This window comes from Globicephala melas, chromosome 9, assembly GCF_963455315.2.
Source record: "Globicephala melas chromosome 9, mGloMel1.2, whole genome shotgun sequence".
NCBI lineage: Eukaryota > Metazoa > Chordata > Mammalia > Artiodactyla > Delphinidae > Globicephala > Globicephala melas.
The window spans coordinates 27,598,871-27,621,682 of record NC_083322.1 but is presented as its reverse complement, the minus strand read 5'-3'; the positions used below and the strand labels follow the sequence as shown (position 1 = coordinate 27,621,682).

Here is a 22,812-nt window from a genome sequence, read left to right as displayed (position 1 = left end):
ACTCACAGGAGTAACACACACTGACAAAAAGTTACATTTAGTAAAGGTGAAAACCGGGGAAAAAAAATCCTGCTAGTACTTTTCTTCTGTCTCTGAGACTGGACAAAGCATGTAGAAAACTACCGAAGTAACAAAAAAAAAAGACACAGAAACCACACTTCAGACAAACTGCTTGTTAGTACTTAGGACCTGATTTCACAGACAGGTTTAATCCAGTTCCTCAAAGGCCATGCTGTCAAGGTGGACGATGAACGTTTGCTGCTACTGAATTAGACGGGCCATCGTTCTGAGAAGTAGGGCACTCCTCCACGTGCGTCCCTTTATTTGACCTTCCCGCAGGAGGAAGTTCATTACTTGTGCCCTCTTCACGAGGTGACAGGATACCAGGCAATTCATTCAACATTAGAACTTGCACAGATTCTGTTCCATCTTCAACATCCACCTGAATCCCCAAAGCTTTAAGAATGTCACATTTGCACATGGGGCATGTCCCACGGGCTAGAATCCAGGGGTCAATGCAGTTCTTGTGGAAAAAATGTTTACAAGTCAGAATACGAACTGTATCATTAGGCTTATAGAGTTCAAAGCAAACTACACAGCTATCTCCATTTGAACTTACTTCCTTGTCCCCCTCTTTAAGTACCCGAAGTTGAAGCTGGCCACATGCTTTCTTGAGATCACTTGTTAACCGCTGCCATCTCCTGTTCTGAATCCTTGCTACCCAAAGTCTTTGAATATGATAAAAGATGAAATACGCTAGCGGAGCGGTTGTGACAATCACAAAAGAGACAAAATAGTGATTCATCCAGATGATGTGTTTTCTTCCCACCTCAATCATGACTGTAACGTGAACTCCCTTCTGAATTAAATGCAAAATCTCCATGCCTTTCAAGTTACCAATCATCACCACGACGATGTCTTTAAACGCCTGATGAGACATGGGAAAAACCCGATTGCCAGTTCCTAGGAAGTTATAGATGATCACTCCGCTGGCTCCCTTCTCCACGGCCACCTTGATCTTCTGTGTGAAGGTACAGCCTCCCCGTTCAACAAGTGCGAGCCACGTCTCCGAGTTCTTCGATGTGCTGAAACTGGTACCGGGGTTACATGCGTTTTGCGTTTTTCCCTCTGGAGGCACGATAACTCCCGCCACTCTCTTGAGAGCAGAGCTTCTTCCAAACACTCCAGTCTCCCCCAACTCTGACAACATGCGATTCCCAACGTGAAATGATATGTTCGTGTATGCAGTCCAAACAGCTCTGGCTCTGCAACAGTGCTGGCTAAGCAGCCAAAGGAAACTGAATTTCATGAGCCAGGAAGAGGCAGTGTTGTTTCTCCGAGTGCCAATCTTGAGTAGATGCATCTCTCTCTTACTGCCTGAAGGACTAACCCAACAAAAAGATGTGGCTTCCACATCTGCTGACAATCAACATAAAATATTAAAGTGAAAAAAACCTTCTGGGTGAAAACAAGTTCCACTGTCTTCCAGCATGTTTTTGTAAGAAAGATGTCTTATGAGTTTCAGATGTTTTTTTGAGAGAAAGAGAAAAACTTTAGATTGAAAAAAAAAATCCCAGTCTCACTACTGTAACTCTACATACTGCTTACTGTTGGGTGGCATGATTATGACATAAAAGACAACACGGCCAATTAGGTAAGAGCTTAGAGCATGCTGTACCTTTATTGGCTTGACTGTTTCAAATGTTGTTATGGGTAATTTCAGTGTTGTTACAGGATGGATTCAATCCTTGAGCTACTACATGTAATGTTACCTGGTATCACGTTAAACTAAAGAATATTAAAAATTGTATAATGCAACGCGTTTTAAAACCTGAAAGCATATGCAAGAAAGACCACACGATTAACACTCTCCTTCACAATCAGTGAAGTAAGTATCTGTACCAAAATGGCAAGTTTCAAAACCATGAATGAGAGTTAAAAATTAGCACTATGACCAGATATGGGATAAAAGTGGTAAGTAACACTGTTTTTAACTCACATTTGGTCACAGTGCAAATTTATCTATCATGTAAATTTTTGAACTGAATTTATTTAATAAAGCTTGCTCAGAAATTTGTTGGACAGGTTTGGTTTTGATTTAACTTTTAAAAGCAGGGCATCCCGTTAAACCACTTCAGCCTCACTACCCTCACTCTTACATTGATTATACGTAGGGATGACAGCAGTAAAGACGAAAAAGCCTAATCTCATTTCTCTGCAGACCTTGGGTCTGCAGAGACATCTGTTAGCAATCTCACAATATTTTGAGGGAAGAGGAGGACGGGTACAGGGGAAAAGATTAAATAGAGCAATATTAGTTTAGCACAATTTACTCTGATCCAAAATGTAGCTATAGATTTTAAAAAGAAAAACTTCAAGGTCCTCACTTAAATTTAACCACTGACAGCAGCGATTGTTAAAGGTCATAGATGCTTTTAACAAAATGTTTGCCAAAATCAACAAACATCATTGGTGGAAGACCCCGCATACACTGTCAGTTCTGCCTATATGCTGCTACACTCCGGCCAATGGCACAATATGACTTCAAAGCCAAAGAATGACATGTGAACTAACAAATACGGGCAGTCACTGGCACTGCCATACGCTTTCTCAGGGGTATCTCTCAGTGGTTCTCATTCACCAGCTAGGAAACCAAAGGCAAGGATTTTGACCTTGGACATAAATGTCTCTGACCTCTATGCATAGGGTACTAAGAGACATTTTAGGTTGGGTCTCACCAGGACTACGGGAGCTAGTGTATTCTTACGAAATATCAGTCAACAACGTGACAGCTCAAAGTAGAAAAGAGGAAGGAGGAAGGGTACCTAAAGGCCCAACACAAAGTGGCATTAAAAGAAAAGAACATTGATGTGACACCTCTGGCTCACAGTGGTCGATTTTCTTTCCCAAAGACCATTAATCTGATTTCCACACACCCACTCTTTAAAAAAGACAGTGAGGCACACAGTGGGTTGACTCACAAATTGCCACTGGAGTTGGACATCAATGCTTTAGCGTATCATCCAGAGAGATTTTCATCAAAACAACAAAACCCACGTCTTCAGGCCTCTCATTGCTATACAGGTGTTTATCTACCAGAAAAAAGGAAGAGGCAAAATAAGGCAAGAGATACAATTTGGAAAGGCAAATGAACAAAACTGCAGTTCTGCTCTAGGTCTATATTATCAAAATGTCCCAAATAGAGACATACCACCATCTTAAGAGGAGCATTTACTAGAGTCAATTCTAGAAGGAAAATTTGCAACCATAGCCGATTCACTATGCTAGGATTTAAAGGGCTCTGGCAAACAAAGGTGACTTTTTTTTTTATAATGCTGCCCTAAATTAGGCCTATAGTAATTTAAAACATTTTTAGATACATAACCAGAAGTGCTACCATCTAAAATAATTATTTGGAACACATTACCTACCCAGTCAATAGCTTTGGCAACCAGATTTTCTGGGTATTAATAAAATTAACCACGGAAAATTAAATCAAGATCTAAACGTATAATGAAGTTTACTGAACAGAAGTATTATTAGATATCAAAAATTAAACATATGGAAGCAAAGTATAAAAATGAGTATAAAGAAACTTTAAAATATGACTAACTCTCTGTGGCATCAATGTTACAATCATTGTAATCTGAAAATCAAGACTAAATTGCTTTTAATATACACTAACATCCTTATTTAGATAAAGGCAAAAATGTATAACAAAACACTAGAAAAACAAGTTCAAATAGATGGAGATGATATGGAGTTTTATTTTTAAAGTACACAAATGTCACCCTCTTTAGTACTTGCGTAGACAAGCTGCAGTTGAATTTTCTCTCTACATAAAGTGCTAAAAGAGAATTCATCTTCATTGTAACCTTTGGTAAGACTCAGTTACATCTTCAGGAGACTCTCTGGGTCTCTTAAGTTTTCAGAATGTGACACTTGCACATGGGGCATGTCCTATGGGCTAAAAGCCAGGGGTCGACGCATGCCTTATGGAAAAAATGTTTGCAAGCTAAAATACGTACTACATCTTGAGGCTTGTATATGTCAAAGCAAACAACACAACTGTTTTCATCTGGATCTAGTTCCTTATCCCCTTCTTTGAGCACCTGCAGTTGAAGCTGTCCAACAGCTTTCTTCACATCTGCCTTTCTCTGTCTTCGCCTCCTGGTGGAAGAACTGGGCACTCGAGGTTTCCAGGCACAGTACAGGAACAGGTAGGCCACTGTGGCAACCGCAAAGGTAAACAGAGATATGACATAATGGCTCAGCCAGGGCATGTGCATTCTCCCCACTTCAATGATGATCGTCACACAGACTCCCTTCTGAATCAAGTGCAAAAGTTCCATGCCTTTCAGGTTGCCTATCATCACTGCGACTATATTTTCCGTTCCCTGGTGAGACATGGGGAATACTTGGTTGCCCGTACCTGGATAGTTATAGATGATCACCCCATTTGCCCCCTTCTCTGCTGCCACGTTGATTTTGTGTGTGAAAGTACAGCCTCCTCCTTCAATGAGGGCCAGCCAAGAGTCTGCTCGCTCAGGCCTGCTGAAATTGGTCATAGGATTACAAGCGTTCTGATTCCATCCTTCGGGAAGTACCACCACACCAGACACCCTTTCCAGAGGAGAATGATTCCCAAACACGCCACTCTCTCCTAATTCTGATATACTCTGATTGCCCACCTGAAACGTTATATTCAGGTGGGCTGTCCAAATGGCTTTTCCTTTTGAGTCAGGAAGGCTAAGTAGTAGAAAGATGCCAAGCCTCCACAGTTGAGATGAAACAGAAATACGAATTGAAGGAGTAATTCTAAGTAGGCTCATTCCTCCATTTGCCTATTAACTGACAAACGTGAAGAAAAAAAAAACCATCCGCTGTAAAAGAAAGTCAAGAAGCTACCTTCAAGTGTTGGCAGTAGATCATTAAAGCACGTAAATGGAAAAGGCCTTCTATCTTGCTCCTTCTAGCATTTTTACTTTTGGTAGATTATCTTTCTCATAATGAAACAGAATAACAAGACTTGTCATTGGTACAATGTTATTTCAAGAAAACTGTGACTTCCTAATGGGGAAATTGTGACATCAGAGGTAGTTAGCCAATCCAAGAGTTTATATTAGTGCACTGCATACTGAAATCCTATTGGCCAAAAAGCTAGGCAGCAATGACTCATGTACCAACCTGAATAAACTGTAAAAAAAAAATAATTTTTTTAAATACCTCGAGTTTATTTTCTACTTCTGGATAGCCTGAAAATCTGCCTCAACACTTTTTGCTCATTGTTTTCCTATCTATAAGGCAAAGGAGAAATCGTTCATGTATAAGTGTACGTCCCTGTCCAGTCACCAGTTCTCAGATATGGTTCTGTGCTACCCAATATGCCATTCTATGGGAAGCAGGAACAAATCATTCCCTCTCTCTTCCAACATTAAATGCTTATCCCAGGCCTAAAGAGGGTAATGTAATATAAACTTTTACTGTTAGTCTGATATATTGCCATCTTGCAAGGCGAATTCAACTTTATTCACTAAAATCACTACCAAGAACCTATACTATGTGCTGAGCAAGTACTAAGTATGGGTCATATGTTGGAGAAGACACATACACCTACTTTGTGGAGATTATCTGGTGAGGGCAGATTTTAAACAAAAACACAAATGTGTAATTGCAAGTTGTGATAAGAGCTCTGAAAGGAAAACAGAGTATCAAAAGAAAGAACAAATGTAAAGGGGATCCAAACTTTGATTCGAGGCCAGAGGCCCAGGGCATTGCTCTCTAAGAAAGTGATAGTCAGTCTGAGGCTGGACAGATACATCAGAATTATCCAAGCAAAGTGTGAGCTGAGAAGATTCCGGGCAGAGGAATCGGCAATTTCAAGACCCTAAGATAGCAAGGGACATGGCAAGTTAAAGGATCTGAAGGAACATGAGTTTGGCAAAGCAAGAGAGGCAAAAGTTAAGGTGATGAGGGGAGGCGAGGCCAACAGCAGTCAGAGGTTCAGGATCATGAACCATAGACTAAGGATTTTGGATTATGTCCCAAGGACCAGAGAAACACACTGAAGGGTTTCAACCTGGGGAGGTGACTTAAGTGTTTCAAAATGTTCACTTTTTTAAAAGTGCACTTTGGCTTCCTGAAGTGGAAAATGGATTGGAGGAAGAGGAGAATAAATTGATGAGATGAGTGTCTTCTTTTAGGCAAAAGAAGACAGTGGCTGGGACTCTTGAAATAGCAGTAAGGATGTAGAGACAGACAAATCAAGTTACTTTAAAGGTTGAATTAACATACGTGGTAACCGGAAGGGTAGTAGTGGGCAGAGCAAAGGATGACCACAGCTATCACAAGTCACTACATTACTTAGTTGAAGCAAACTGTAGAATCTTTACTGCTTTAAAGTTGCTTTAATGCTTGTTTGCGTTTATTTTAAATCTTCACCTGACTTCACTCAAGGATTCAATAAATTGGCAACACTCATTCAAACATTATTTACTATACACAGGACACATGCTACGCATGTCAAAAAGAAAAGGCAGCCTCCATTTGCTCGTGTGTGAAATAGACAGCAACATTTAAATCAGAGGCATGTTAAGAATTCTGTCATTTTCACAAAAGGAATTACTGTACTCCCTGGTCTGTAATATTTTAGTTAACATTTGCTGTTAAAAATAAAATTGGAACCAATCAACTTGCCCCATGCACAGAATTTTATGCAGGCAACATTTCAGTTCACATCTGAATTGTCTTTACATGTAGACTTTTCCCAAGTTCAAACAGTGTGAAATCCTGGCTTATTTATTAGCAAAGTGAAGCCTTACCACGAAGACAGTTATCATCATCATATCAGAGGCTGTTTGTTAAATATACCATTATTTAACATTTGAAGATAGAATTACATTAGTTTTTAAATCCTAACTTTGCTTTTCTGGTTTGCTGATTTTCAAGGTTGAAGGAGTTTAAGCAGTAACTATATGTCAGCTCAAAACATCTCAAATCTAAAGGTTCTTCATATGGTTGAAAAGACCAGTTTGAAAAACTTAGTAATTCATTGTATTTTCTCACCATATGAGGAAGCAGTTAAGGCAATGGAAGTTAGAACTTCCCCCCTCTCTTTCACCTGAGTCTTAGGACACACGCACCTACAAAAAACAATCCTTTATCTCTAACGCAGTGGTTCTCAAGTGGGGGATACTTTTAGCCCCCAAGAAATATTTGGCTATTTCTGGAGACATTTTTGATCGTCACAATGGGCATCTAGTGGGTAGAGGTAAGGGACACTGATAAATATTCTATAATGCACGAAACAGCCCTGTGCAGGAAGTAATTTTCTGACCCAAAATGTCAATAATAGCCTTGGGAGGGAGGAATCATCCCCAAACTCACGTGTCCCTGAGAAATGAGGCCTGAGCTCTTATCACAAAGTTTATAATTGGCAAAACATCCATCAAGGAGGATTCCTCAACCAGTCTCCGCTTCCTGTTGTCTTTGAAATAGAAACAGTGGACACCTGCACGAGTGCCTGTTAGTCCATGAAGCCTGATTAAAAATTGCATCCATTTGATCAGGACCAGATCCAAGAGTCTTCTGTGCTGGGGCCAGGATGTCTGGACAGGAAAGGAGGGAAGTGGGCAGTGGGGGTGGGAGAAGGAGTGGAAAATGGATAACTCGTGTTACTCTAATCTGTGACTTTTAGACCATTTATTCAATATATAGACTTTCTATCTTCTTAACAGGTTTTCATTAGCCTACCTGCCAGGTTCAACCAAAGGAGACTGAAATATACTAAGGCTGGCTGATCACGTTCAAAAATGCCTGCCTGTTCCACCTTGCCACTCTGCCTCTTTAAGGACAGTATGTTGATTTTTCTCTTATACAGGCCCATTTCATTATCCCCCAAGGTGGCTACTGCTGTTCCAGGCAGACCACATTCAGAAGCACAGAGACTTTTCTTCTCCCATCTCTCTATATAAGAGCAAGGCAATTTTCTTTTCCAGAAACCTACTAGACTTCCTTCAAGGTCTCTCTGGCTAGCAGTGCTTTAGAGACCCATGCTTAATGGAACCCCTGGAAATCAGAGTAGAATTATCATGATCAGCTAAGGTTAACCACGATTTATCCTGCTATGGAAAATCCCTTCCCTGACTGAGCACATGGCAGGAGGGAACACGAAGGTAATCAGTGCCCTACCCCCAAAGGGAAAAGGTATGAACTGGAAGGTGAATAGGTAAACAAAGTTCCTGAGGTTTACCCAAAGGAATGATACTTAAATAACCATTAACCACAGCAAACACATAATATTCACTATACACAAGGTACTGATATGAGCTGGAGCCTATGTTACCAGGGACACAGCACGGCCCTGCTCTCAGGGGTCATCATCTAGGTAGAAGAAGAGAGTAATACACCAATTAGGTACATGCATATATATATATATATATATTAACTTCTAGGTTCTAATTAAAATTCAAGTAGGTTCTAATTAAAATTCAAGAAGGTTATCAATTTCATTAACTTGGCGGTGGGTGGGGGGTGGGAATCAGCAGATCTCTATCCCTCCACTATTCATCAACCTCTGTTAAGAATGCTCAAAAGTCCAGAAATCTCTACTTTGAGAAGAAAAATAGCCAAAAACTCTCTGGGCAATGCTTTGTAATTGTATCTCTAAATGCAGGGAACCCTGAAGAGACTTCAATAAATTACCTCCCAAGTCACCGTATCCAGGGCTATGATATTATTAGAGATCTCTAGGAATCCACAAAGCACACTGGATTTGCATTTAATCTTGAGAAAACAACTGTATAGGGTTTCTGTGAGTAATTAAATGCATCATAATGGGATTTGACAGGAAAAAAACACTGACTCTAAGTAGCTTACTGAGAACAACAAAATAGCAAGTAATGCTAATGATATTCTCTGAAAGAGATATCTTTATTTCTAAAGATTTTTAAAGGCAAAACTTACTTTAAAACGTTATTATCTTTGATTGCAAATTGGTAAATCCTTATAAAAATTTCTTCTAAATTTCTCCTGTAAATTAGTCTCTACTCCCACATATTCTCCCAGACATATGCAATAAAAAAATTATTCTCCACATACAAATACACTTTTTCCACTTAATATTTCTGAACCCAGGAAAGTGTTCTGAATATGCTAAAATGAAATACAGTAAATTAAAAAACTAATAAATCTTTGAATTACTTTCACAGTCACATACTATACTAGAGGCAGGTACAGATGTGTGAAAGTCACAACATTTACTCAGGCTCCTATTCATTATTCTTTATATTAACCAATAAAATAACTTTCAATATCACTAAAATCTCTGGTAACTAAGTATACTAGAAAGTAAAAATAGCCAAGACAGACATTTTAAATCACCATATCACTAGCCACGATTTCTTCGCTATGTAAGCCAGGATTACTATTCCCCTCTACTTATCTGCACGCCTAACAGTGGGATGGATGATGAAAGGGTAACTTGTGTAAGAGCTCCAGAAGTCCAAAGCTCCAAGAAGCCTTTGCAACATTAAAGAAAGGGAATTCTCACTGACGGTTCTCAAACACCTAACACAGCACCTGGCCCAAAGAAGTTTGTCTGAATGAATGATTAACATGATCAGGTTTACCACACTTGAATTCTTTCCACTGCTTTAGTTTGGCCTTCATAATCTTTCCACAATCTAGAGTTTTGCAACAGCATCTAATCTTCCATCAATGTTCTGCTCACCTTGAATTCATTGTTGCCAGAGCAACCTACAGAAAAAAATGAAATTTACAATGGCATTCCTGTTTGCCTAAAACCTTAGATGCCTCCCTCTATCCAAAGGGTAACACCCAAACTTCTAGAAGTGCAAATATAAGCCTCTCCAACCTGGTCCTCTTTCCTTCAATCCAGCCTCATTTTCTACTGTTATCAGTCCTGAAATGTATGCTTCTTCAATTCAAAGGGCTTATAGTTTCCTGTGCTCCTATTGCAGCAGTCACTGTATAAGCCCTTAGACAGGCTTTGTTCATTTTACAAAACTCTGTCCCTACGATAGGAACAGTAATCACAAAATGGCCCAATTACTTCCCTCCCAGTGATGCCCTCTGCAATGTGACTTAGCAGGTCCTTCCATCAGGTCGTGGGATTTACCTCTATACCACTTGACTTCAGATGGCCTGATAACTCAAGCTGGTGAACAGACCGGCACGGACGTGATGATGTGCGAGTTCCGAGCCTAAGCCTCAGGTGGCCTTGCACTCCTCCCCTCACTCTTGGGACCCCACCACCCTCCAACAAATAAGGTCAGCCTGACAGAGAAGGACGCAGGTGCCCCAGCTGAGGCTACCCTAAGTCAACCTACAGATGGGCAAACATATGCGAGCACCCAAGATGAGCAGAGACGTCTCCATAATCCTGAGGTGACCACACATGCATGACTCAGTACAGCTGAGACCTCAGTTGCTTAGCCTATCTAGACTCCTGAGCAATGACAGATACTGACCTTTGAAAAAAGGAGTTTATAAAAGAATACTGCCCTTATATACAGTGAGTTTTTATACAGCAGCTGATATAGTTCCCTCTACAAAATGATCTATTCCATTAATCTCCAGGTCTGGGACTAAATCTTACTCTCATTCTTTCAATACTCAGTTTCCAGCACATTGTAAGTTCTCAATGAAAGTTAATTAAATTGATAGCGTCTTATCCTCCAAATTCTAACCTGTAATATTACTCATGCAATAATGCATCTACTTAATTTTATCTTCGTCAGGGTGATCATTCTAGTTAGAGCAATAGTTAAATATACATAATAAGTTTAACCTTTAATTCTTCCACAGATTTAATACTCATAAAACTGAATTTCTTATAGCTGTACCTGAATTCTAATAAGATAAATGAGCACTTGGAATATGACCAAATTATCTTAAACTTTAATGGGTATAAATCAAACTACATAAATTGCACTCTCTTCCACATTCTGAATTCAACTCAAGGTCTACAAAACTTTAACACTAAATTGAAAACAACTTTTCCTTCTCATTCAATCTGCCAAGTTACAAGACAGAATGGCAATCAACAGAGTAGAAAAACATTACTAGTAGTTTGGAAAGTAATGGGGGCAAAACCTCACACCACAGCCTGTGCACTCAGAGGACAGAGAAAGTAGCTGAATATTCCTCAGCAAACACAAGATTAAAGACTAAGGACGGTAATTGGTGGTACTGTTCTCTTTCTTTGAGCCTAGGACAAAATACATCTTAATATTAACTCAATCATTTAGACTGGATTTTTGTTCGAAAGGGCGGAGAGAAGGCAACATACTCAAAAAAGGAAAAAAAAATTAATAAATAAAAGCAGAATCTTTTGAAGAACCACCAGAACTTGCCCTGTTCTCTGAACAGACTATTTTGCTCCTGTAGTTAAGAACCGCCAGGGATGAGGAGCCTGCTTTTGGAGCCCTGTCATTTCAAAGTTGCCCTAAAACCCTTAGATTCTAGACCTTCTTAAGCCACAATCGGGGTCATTGAAGGTTTTTTTTTTTTTTTTTTTTTTTTTGCGGTACGCGGGCCTCTCACTGTTGTGGCCTCTCCCGTTGCGGAGCACAGGCTCCGGACGCGCAGGCTCAGCGGCCATGGCTCACGGGCCCAGCCGCTCCGCGGTATGTGGGATCCTCCGAGACCGGGGCACGAACCCATGTCCCCTGCATCGGCAGGTGGACTCTCAACCACTGCACCACCAGGGAAGCCTTCAATGAAGGTTTTTATAAGCTTTGTCTTCCTAACACCAGTCCCCTGGAGTGCGGTTAACTCTGAGTGAGCTCTTAGCAGTCGGAAATAGCAGGGCAGCGGCGATTAAGATTTTCCCACTCAGATCCCTTACGTTTTTCCGATTCACAGGTCACAAAACCTTACTCATTTATTAGGTAATTTAATCCCTCCTGGGAAGCAGCAGAGAAGAAAAAAACAAGAATATGGAGTCATCACACTAGCAGAAACTGTACTGAGGCACAAAGTTATGTGCAACAGACCTGCCATGAAACCCAGTCTCTGCCATGTGCTAGCTGTGTGACGTAAGTCACACTGAGCCTCAGCTTTCTCATTTGTAAGATGGGGGAGTAAATGACTGCCTCTCTGGTACACAGTATCAGATGACCTATTTCACATCTCTTTGTAATTCACTAAGCACAGGGCTAGCTAGCATGGCAGGGGCTCAGCAAAGAGGCCCTTTCCCCCTTCCAATTTTATGAAGGCTCTTTTCTGTTTTCCACCTAATAATATTTTCTCATCCTTCAAGGCTGATCCCCATCTCCCTTTTGCAATCATCCCAGTCAAAACAACGTGCTCCCATTTTTTTGTGTCTATTTGACAGTCATTTAATTTTGCCATATATTATATAGTGTAGTTAGATGCTTATATGTCTGGCTATACTTTTGTTTGATTTAGAATGTCTTGGAAGAAGCAATGTCATCTTATTTCTGTAAATCCTGTTTCCTTCCCTTGTTCCCAGCACAATAAAATTTGCTCAGGGTCCCCAACCAATGTGTGACTTTTCAAGCACTTATTCTTCAAAATATTAAGACATAGCAGCAGCTTTCAGCAACCTCTGCATTATACAGTCATCCATTAAAAAAAATAAAACCGGCAATGATTTGCCATGTCGTCCCTCAGCTAAGAATTACTTTGACAACAGTTGTCCAGAGAAAGGCTTATTTAACATCACAGGATCAGAGGCCATGTGTCTCACATTTTCTCTCTAAAAGTCAAGAATTCCATCCACATCTCTGTATCTGAAAAATGATATAAAAATTGAGTTATAGCCATAAACTAACAACTATTTCTAATATATAAGCAACTAGACTCTAAAATATTTTAAATGCTCCTTTAATTATCTTTTATATATCAAGATATATATATATATACACACACACATACCTATATAGATATGTATCAAGTCATAAGCCAAATAGTCATTATCCAGAGAAAAGTATCAGAATAATTTTGTTCATTTCAGTGCCTCAAAGAAAGCCCTATCATCATATGAGCAGTAATAGTTACAGCAACTAACTTTCTCAACAACCCTTGAGGCCTTCTATTCCCGGCCCAAGACACACTCAAATCCTGCAATCCCTAGAAACCATCTGACTAACCAGGTACAAATCATGTTCTTTCTACTGTGAACTGCCTCTAATTTTTTATCACTAAAAAAACTTGTAGTTATACTTTAGAGTAAAAACAGTATATATCATATATATACATTTTTAAAATAAAAATAAATCAAGTACTATGTACATTTTTAAGAAAAAAATACTATTGTTCATTTTTCCACATCCTTTCTTAGGAAATTATATACTACCTGGTGATATTTTTCCACAGGTGTTGAAACAACATTAATTTACTTTTCATTCTAATAAAGGCTTTTTTGATTCTCAATTATAAGTTCTTTGAGGGTAGGATTTTGTTATATTCCTTTGTCTTCCTACAGAGCCTAGTACACTGATTTGTGTAAAATCAATTACTTATTTGATTTTTCATAATAAAAGTGATTCTCTGACACGAAGAACTTGGCAAGTCCTATTTTTCACATACGCTCCAGGATGACAATCCAAGAACCACTTACTCAATACCTACATGATTCTCTCACTCATTCATGCAAATATTTATCAAGAACCTACTATGTGCACAGTTCTCAGTGCTGAGGCTACAGCAGTGGTCAAAAAACCAATTTTCTATATTCATGAATCAATCTCTATTGTGTACCTGGGGATTCAAAGATGAATGAGGTCAAGGTTGTATCTCACCCAAGAACTCTGATGTGATAAATAAGTAATGTGAAGTAAACGGCAGAGCAGTAGGAAAGGATAATTCCTGCCCTAAGATGCAGCAGTTTATTCACACACTGTCCGGATACCCTAAGCTAAGGTACCACATTCACTAGTATGTTTCATGCAGTTTACAATAAAGCAGGCCAAACAGCACATGTGATCACAAAGCTTCCTTGACTCAGGTTCATGAAGCTCACGGAGCTGCTAAATTTCTATATTTAAAAACAAATCTTTGTTTCGTATCATGTTTCACAGTAGGTCTCATTAGTTTTAACAGGACTAGGAATTACTTAAATTTCACAGGTTTAATTAATTCTGAAGCTAAGCTGCCTGGGTTTGAAACCTGTATTTACACTAGCTCTGCAACCTTGGGCAGCTCACTTGAACTTATATGCCCTGGTTTCTTTACCTGTAAAGTGGGGAAATTAGCAGTACCAAACTCTTAGAGCTCTTATGAGGGTTAAACAAACAAATGTACAGTATCTAAAGCATTCAGAACACTGCTTGGCTCATACACAGACCGATATGTGTTACCACCACTATCATCATCTTTATAGTCTTATTCACTTATTTTACTAGATAAGAGTGATGTCAGGGTCTTTAAGGGACTTTCTCAATCCTTTAATTCTAAGGAAGTCTCTATATTGACATAAAACATTTAGTATCACTTTTCCATATATAACATACATAACTACTGATCTATTGCATAAACGCCTGTTAATATCTGCAGCTAAACAGTAAGTGATTGCCCATTAGAGAAAGTATTTCATGATTCATAAAGGATGCATGATAATAGAGTTGCTTATTATGAATATTATCCTCTTAATGTATATGCCAACTTCAAAAAACAGGTCCTGGGCTTCCCTGGTGGCACAGTGGTTGAGAGTCCACCTGTCGATGCAGGGGACACGGGTTCATGCCCCGGTCCATGAAGATCCCACATGCCGCGGAGCGGCTGGGCCCGTGAGCCGTGGCCGCTGAGCCTGCGCATCCGGAGCCTGTGCTCCGCAACAGGAGAGGCCACAACAGTGAGAGGCCCACATACCGCAAAAAAAATAAATAAATAAAAATAAAATAAAATAAAATAATGAACGTACTTTGAAGAAATGCTTTTGGTCAAATATTGTGGAGAAAAAGAAATATATTGAGTAGCACACCAAGATCCCAGGTATTAAAGAGAGGTAAAGTAAACCAAATATCCAAAGGTACAACCAGTTTAAGAAGAGACAGATAGGGACTTCCCTGCTGGTCCAGTAGTTAAGATTGCAAGCTTTCAATGCAGGGGGTGCGATTTCGATCTCTGCTCAGGGAACTAAGATCCCACATGCCACACGGCCAAAAAACAATAATAACAACAAAGTTTAGCTTAAAAAAAAAAGATAATTTTTAATTGTCTATATAAAACAGACATACAACCAAGATGGAAAAGACTATTCATAAAATCACTGAAGGAGTACCATTTATGGAGCTAAAAAAATTAATAGCAGACAGACTTTGGAGAATTTGTAAGCCCTGAGTATAAAGATATATTTTCAATTTAATTGGTGATACAGGTTTACTAGGGTTTTTCACATATATGGATATATTCACACACACATACACATACTGCCATGGTTAGAAATGTCCATCACAGCTAAAGGCTACCAAAAATCTAATATATTAGAAAATCGCTACTGATGGATTAATTGTTGAAAACAGCTGTATACAGGAAACAACATGTAACATCCCTGAAAAGGGAGACCTTGAAATACATAAGCCAAAAAAGATCATAAAATCATAGAATACTAGGTTAGAAAGAACAATAAAGCCCAACCGTGCTTCTGAAGCATCTGCCGTCTTTGCGGAAGCACAAAGCCATGAAATTGAGATCATAATGGAAAGAAATTCCATGGCACTATTGAAGTGATACTTTAATTTAAAAATTATGGAGAAAAAACCCCAAATATACAATTTTACACAGAACAATAAGTGCTCCAATACTCATCCACTTAGTCAACAAGCTTTTGTTGAAAGCATTTGTGTGCCACAAAATACTTGCTACATTTGTGGAATGAGATGATAACCAGGGCAGAAATGGTTCCTTCAGGGAACATACATTCAAGAAGTCATTAAGATCTAGGTCGACATGTTTCTCAAAATACAGACTGAACCAAAGTCATCCCCAGGTGCAAGTTCAAAATTCAGATGCTCCATCCCAAGGAATTATGATTCAATAGGTATTGGGTAGAACCCAAGATCTGTTTTTAATAAGCTTTAGTGGAAAGAGTGAGGTTTTGGCTCTGCTATTAGCTATGCAGCTTTGGGCACTAGTCACTTAACTTTGTCTCTAAGATGGGAATAATTCTGTTTAAAAGGTTTATTCTGAAGAATAAAAACATTTTCCAAGTGTTTTGCACAGTACGTGGCACAGGTGTATTCAAATGGCACCATGAAAGTCAGAAAATCTGGATTCACACTGATCTCAGATGCTTACCAAATATACAACAGTGGACAAGTCACTGAAACCTCTGTGAGCTTCAGTTTCTATTTATGGAATTTGTGGGTAGTAATATTTTCACTGTTTAGCATAAAGATACTGGAAGAAGAAAAAATAGATATTTTTGGTAAGCTGTAAGAAGTACCACAGAGGTAATTATAGTAGAGGCTACCAGCAGGTTTTTAAAATTTTATTGAAGTATAGTTGATTTACAATGTTTTGTTTAATTTCTGCTGTATAGTAAAGTGACTCAGTTATACATACATTCTTTTCATATTCTTTCCCATTATGGTCTATCACAGGATATTGAATATATAGCTCTCTGTGCTATACAGTAGGACCTTGTTGTTTATCCATTCTATATATAATGGTTTGCAGCTGCTAATCCCAAACTCCCAGCCCTTCCCTCCAACCACCTGCCCTTTAGCAATGACAAGTCTGTTCTCTATGTCTGTCTGTTTTTGTTTCATAGATATGTTCATTTATGTCATAGTTTAGATTCCACATATAAGTGATTATCATATGGTATTTGTCTTTCTCTTTCTGACTTACTTCACTTGAGACTACCAGCATTGTTAGTCATAGCAAAGTATACTAAAATATAATCCTTAAAAAAGAGGGTAAAGACTTTTGTAGGAAAAATTGAGAATTTTTTTACCTTATTTTTCCAACAAAATTTACTTATCAAGAGTTTGAGTACTGAATGTGTGCCACCTGGGAAAATGGTAACTCCCCAAATGTAAATCAGGAATATAGACTCCATAGACGTTAATATAAATCTTAACCCCTTTGAGAACTTCACAAAGACAAGTTAGCTACAGTCTCACAAGCCAACAATTGTTGGAAATACTACCCAAAGAATAGAAAACCCTGGATCACCTAGCCCAATACTTAAACATTACTACCCACCAATTAGATAATAGAAATAGAAACACTGGAGCTCACAGAGGTTCAATGACTTGTCTGTTATGTGTTTGGTAAGCATCTGAGTTCAATGCGAAGCCACATTTCCTGACTTTCTAATAGGCCGCAGTCGTTTCCCAGCTGCCATTTTGAACACTCTTCAGTACGTATATCACTTTCTGTAACAATCCCAGCAAGCGATCATCTAATTCCATTGGTCGGCAATCTACCAGTTGTAAGCGAATCACCTGGAAAGCTTTTAAAAATATAGATTCTGAAATTCTGATTCAGTAAGCCCAGGGCAGAGCTCTGGGACCCCTCTATGCAAAATGCTTCCCAAGTGATTGTGAAGTGGGCGGGAATCTGGCCGCCAGTGATGCTGCACTCTCCAGTCCACTCTGTATCTGGGCGGTGCAACCAAACTCCAATAGTATTAGGTTGAAATCTTCCCCACTTCAGTTTCCATGTTAATTCTAGTTTTATCCTTGGGGCCACACACAACACAAGCCTCATCTGTCTTTAGGCCCTTCAAGTGATCTATATTATGGTATGTTTCAAATCTGTTATCACTAAACTTATCCACATCTTTTCATTTGTAGTTTGTACCCAGAACAGCACACCAGCCTCGTTTAGAAACCAAATGGTGATACTCCTTTATTACAGGAAAAATATTCTCATTAACACAACTTAAGTGTGCCTTTTACTAAACTGACAACAACATATTATGCTTACTTCTTTGTAATACCCTTATGAAAAACACTTACTTTGGAATATATTTATTTTGGAGTAATTTTAGGTTTACACAAAAGTGGCACATGTAGAACAAAGAGCCCCCATGCCCCCCTCACCCGGTTTCTTTTCCTAATGTTAACATGTACAATACCACAGTACTGAACCAAAAATGAGTTTGCTTAATTACATCTTTTTACACAAATTACTTAACCCATTTCTTTCCTCCTGAACACAGACGTTTGGCTTTTCTTTTACTACATGATGCGAGTATAGGCCCTTACATTTCATCTATTAAGATTCAAGGCAAGATTTCATCTTGCAAAACTTTGGCTCAAAGACTCAAGCTTTGGATACCCTATACTTGTTAAGATATTCTGAGTTGGGCTTCCCTGGTGGCGCAGTGGTTAAGAATCCGCCTGCCAATGCAGGGGACACAGGTTCGAGCCCTGGTCTGGGAAGGTCCCACATGCTGCAGAGAGCAACTAAGCCCACGAGCCACAACTACTGAAGCCCGTGCACCTAGAGACTGTGCTCCGCAACAAGTGAAGCCACTGCAATGAGAAGCCCGTGCACCGCAACGAAGAGTAGCCCCCGCTTGCCGCAACTAGAGAAAGCCCTCACACAGCAACAAAGACCCAATGCAGCCAAAAATAAATTAATTTAAAAAAAAAAGATATTCTGAGTCAAGGTTCAGTTAGACAGCATCCACTATTGCCACTAGATTCTTGCCACACACACACATCTGGTGAGTAAGACTTCTATACTTTTACCTTGTTTGACAGGCCTAGGCTTGGGATAACATACACCTCCCTCGGGTTGCATTAAGCCACTTCTGATACATACACACCATCAATTAATTACTAATCCAACCAAGTATCTGTACATCCAGTTACTTTGTTACTCCTGCAAAGATATTTCCCTGCCTCAGAAAACTTCAGACACGCTGCATCTCTATATTTTTAATTTGTACTAGTCTAATACACCTTTGTATGTTGTTCTTCAGCTGAGAGATGTACACTATCTTCACACTGGAAGGAATCCATGCACCAAATGACTCTAAAAGTCCTCAGGAAAAAAGGGAACTCTCTTAACATCTACTGGCCACTCACTGAAGCGGTTAATGACACTGTGTGAAAACTGGTGCCCATAGGAAGTCCACAGAGAATTCCTGATGACTCAGAAACTAAAATCAGAAGAAAGAGAAAGGTGGTATTGTAGTATTATCTCCCCGGGAAGAAAAGAATTCAATTTATCCTCATGAAATTAGTTCCTGGCCTTAAATATTATAAAGTTTAGTGAACAGAATGGCACAAGATAGCAATTTACTATTGAAATCCTGATTAAAAAGGATAAATTAGACATGTGGACCCAGAGATAGCTACACTCAGCTATATCAATCACTGCCAGAAGATTTTTCTAAACAGCTTACTTCTCCCTCAAAGGATGTGAATAATTTCCAATTCTGTTTATCTCTCAAAACCAGGCTGTGGAATCTGTTTTTAAATTGCAAAACAGAATTGACAATGCTTTCAAGGAAGGTGGCAAATTCACAGCCATCCTATCACACCAGTGAGCTTCTTAAAATGGGAAAGCCATTAAAAATGTCTTTTAAAAGGCATCAGACTCTTCAAACTTACCTCATAGTAACTCCGAACTGCATTGCAAAACGCTTCATCGGCTACAATCTGGGTTTCCCCATTGAGGAAGGCCTGGAACCGTTCTTTCAGTAACTGCAATTGCTGCTTGTTAAGCTGCAAGGAAAAAGAGGGAATCAGATCAAAAACTAGCCAATCCATGAAACATAATGACTTTTAAAAGTTACATTTGCTACTTGTGTCTAAGATTTCATACCTAGAATTAACTTATGGGTCATTTTAAAAATGTAGGTCACTGCCCCACATACTCTGCGATACCTGATACTGCGATGGAATCCAAATTTCTGCCCCAAACAGAATTCCCGTGATTACTACACTCTAATCCCTCTGTAGAGAGAAGAAAAAAAAAATCTAAAATTCGAATGAGAAACTAACTGGCAGCTGCCCTGAATAGAGAGAGCAGAAGGGACAAGTGCTCTTGGAGGTGAACGGCCAACCATCAGCTTTGGACAAAAGGTGACAGGAAAGACAGAGGGACCCAGAGAAAGAATCCTCTGGAAAAGACATCTGTGGTATGCCAAAAGCCTGGATTCCATGAGTAAACACACCTCAGTGCCTGAGCTGAGATAAAGGAATGATAAGGAGGCGAACAGAGAGGCGATGGGGGGCAGTGAGTGCATCTGGAGGCAGGCTAGGGGAAGGCCGTGACGCAGGGAGTGGAGTGGAAGTTCACAACCAGATTTGTTCACCCTGGGTCTACCCATCACAGTTACGGAGGGTGGGTTAGACACGAACCATGACTTACTAAGCATGTCCTCTAGTTATCAACTACAAGAAGAGGCAGCTACTTCATTTGCAGGGCTCACTACAAAACGAGAAAGAGAAGCTCCTTGTTGAGAAAATTAAGTTCAATACAGCAGCAAAAGAGCATTAAACCAAGCATGGGACCCTTCTCAGCAGGAGCCCCAGGTGGCTGCACAGGCTCATCCCCACGAAACCAGCACCGACTACAGAGGCATCCACTTCACTAGAGGCAGGGTGCGTTAGGTCAAGCAGAAGCATTTTTTTTTAATGCTTAACTGGAGACAGAGCACAGTCTTGCAGATAAAACAACAAATCCTGAGATATATAAGGAACAGAAGGAGTGATCTTTCCATTTCAGTCATCCTCATCAGACTGTTAAAGAACTCAGCCCAGTTCTGGATTCTACAGAGAGATGTGAAGCATTTGGAAACATGCTGAGGATAAAATGATTAAAGGATTAGAAAGACTAAACAAACTGGTATGATTTGGCTTCCAAAAGAAGGCCGATATGAAGTAAGTTTAAAACTGTTCAAAAGGCTTACTAAAATGCCATTCAAATATGAGACAAGCTCTTTCAAAACACGGGTTTTATTTAGGAGTCTAATAAACAAGACAGCCTGTAAAGAAACTGCTGCTGGTAGTAACAGACTGATAAAGAAGTGTCCTATTGTGCCGCAGTGTAAAAAAAAACCCCTTGCCCCGAGCAGTGGAGAGAGGAGACCATTCCATTTCTTTAGTAAGGTTACCTTCTTCATTTTAGGGAAAGCTAAACCAAGCTGAAAAGCAGGAATGTCACCACTATATTACACTCTCCATTTCTATAATATGAAGAGAATGAAAGCAGGAACCTTTCCTGTATGTGTACTAGCAAGGCAAATTAAGCCCATGCCTTTAGCTCTCTAAACATGGTTCACAAAAGGGACCAGATGAAAGCAGGACAGCAACTGCTGAGAATGAAATGGCTGAGAGCAGTCTAGGTGCCAAGCCCTGGGAACCGCCAAGAAGGGCTTCAACTTGCAAACCAACTGTCCAGGTAAAATAATGTAAATGGAAATGTACACAGGGCAATGACAATGACCTGGAGGGGACCTTAATGATCATTTGTCCCAACTCCCTCATTCGATAAATAAAGTAAATATTGTTCAAAAACTACAACCTAGGGATATCTTCCTTCAATTTTCTTCTTTCAGAGGCATTTTATTCTTTAAGAACTAAATCTTTTCAATTTCTAGTTTGCCAGTGTTTAAGTTCAGCCATTGTGGCAGTGAGTTATGTTGTGGTGATTACGGTGTGGGAAATTCAAGCATATGAATCAAGAGAAGGAGATGGCACAAACCATCTTCTTGGAAACTAACAATGGTGGTGTAGTTCACAAAACACGCCAGAGGCACGTGGCTAAGTATAAGGCTTCAACTTTTTTTTTTTTTTTTTGCGGTCCGCGGGCCTCTCACTGTTGTGGCCTCTCCCGTTGCGGAGCACAGGCTCCGGACGCGCAGGCTCCAGATGCGCAGGCTCAGCGGCCATGGCTCACGGGCCCATACGATCCACGGCATGTGGGATCTTCCCGGACCGGGGCACGAACCCGTGTCCCCTGCATCGGCAGGCGGACTCTCAACCACTGCGCCACCAGGGAAGCCCAGGCTTCAACTTTTTTATGAATAAAAATTACTGCAGTTACATTTAAGACATAAAATGACAGCCATATCATAACGATATACAAACAGTCAATAAATGGATACTCCTTTAGTACAGAGAAAAGGTCTACAATTCTACATAAAAGAGATAGGAAGGAAAAAAGGCAATTTGGAATCTAGCAGTGGGAAAGCAGTCGGAAAGAATTTCCTAAAAGCTACTGGCATTATCAAAATAAACTATGCTATACATCAACAGATAGAGACCAATATAATAAACCCATGAAATAGATCCAAATACAACCAGAACTGTACTATAAAATACCTTTATTCCACCTCAAATCAGTAGTAAAAGATGGTTTCTTCAATCAATGATGTTAGAATAACTGGGTAGCCATGGAGAAAAATATTAAGTTGGACCATAACACATGGTTACAGCCCAAATGAATGAAAACTTCTAATGTAAAAAAAGACCAAACCGTAAAGGTATTAGAAGAAATGGGAGAATTCCTTTAAACACGGGCATGAGAAAGATCTTTTTAAGCATGAATCAACATCTACAGGTCATAAATTTAGCTGCCTAAACATTAAAAATAGATTTAGTACTGTAGTAATCATTTTGCAATATATGTGTATCAAATCATCACATTATACTCCTTAAACCTATACAATGTTATGTCAAATATATCCTTTTTTAAATAAATAAATAAATTTAGCATGGCAAAACATACCATAAATAAAATCATTGGAAAAAAAGACTTACCAGAAAAAAAAAAAGACAAAAAACTTGCAACTCATACCCTAAAGAGCTAGTTTACCCTAAAGAGCTAGTTTTCAAACATATAGATCCTAGAAATTGA

General features: G+C 39.4%; 3 protein-coding genes across 5 annotated transcripts in view; all 3 read right to left on the bottom strand.

The window, feature by feature from the left end:
* CADPS2 (calcium dependent secretion activator 2) overlaps positions 1-22,812 on the bottom strand; it is a 483,312-nt gene that overhangs the window by 357,896 nt on the left and 102,604 nt on the right. For all 3 annotated transcript variants that reach the window (XM_070046319.1, XM_060305373.2, XM_060305374.2), the window contains exon 2: positions 19,560-19,673. In XM_070046319.1, the coding sequence (XP_069902420.1) occupies positions 19,560-19,673 (114 nt within the window). The remainder of the gene's footprint in view (positions 1-19,559; positions 19,674-22,812) is intronic.
* On the bottom strand, positions 236-1,363 carry RNF133 (ring finger protein 133). The gene has a single exon (XM_030857686.1). It carries the CDS (start codon positions 1,361-1,363, stop codon positions 236-238), a length of 1,128 nt encoding a protein of 375 aa, XP_030713546.1.
* RNF148 (ring finger protein 148) lies at positions 3,921-4,832 on the bottom strand. Its single transcript, XM_030857671.3, has one exon. The coding sequence runs from the start codon at positions 4,830-4,832 to the stop codon at positions 3,921-3,923; it is 912 nt and encodes a 303-aa protein (XP_030713531.1).

Bases quoted from the DNA above. Each gene is read 5' to 3' on its own strand.
- RNF148 (XM_030857671.3), bottom strand. From the start codon at position 4,832: ATGAGCCTACTTAGAATTACTCCTTCAATTCGTATTTCTGTTTCATCT.
- RNF133 (XM_030857686.1), bottom strand. From the start codon at position 1,363: ATGCATCTACTCAAGATTGGCACTCGGAGAAACAACACTGCCTCTTCC.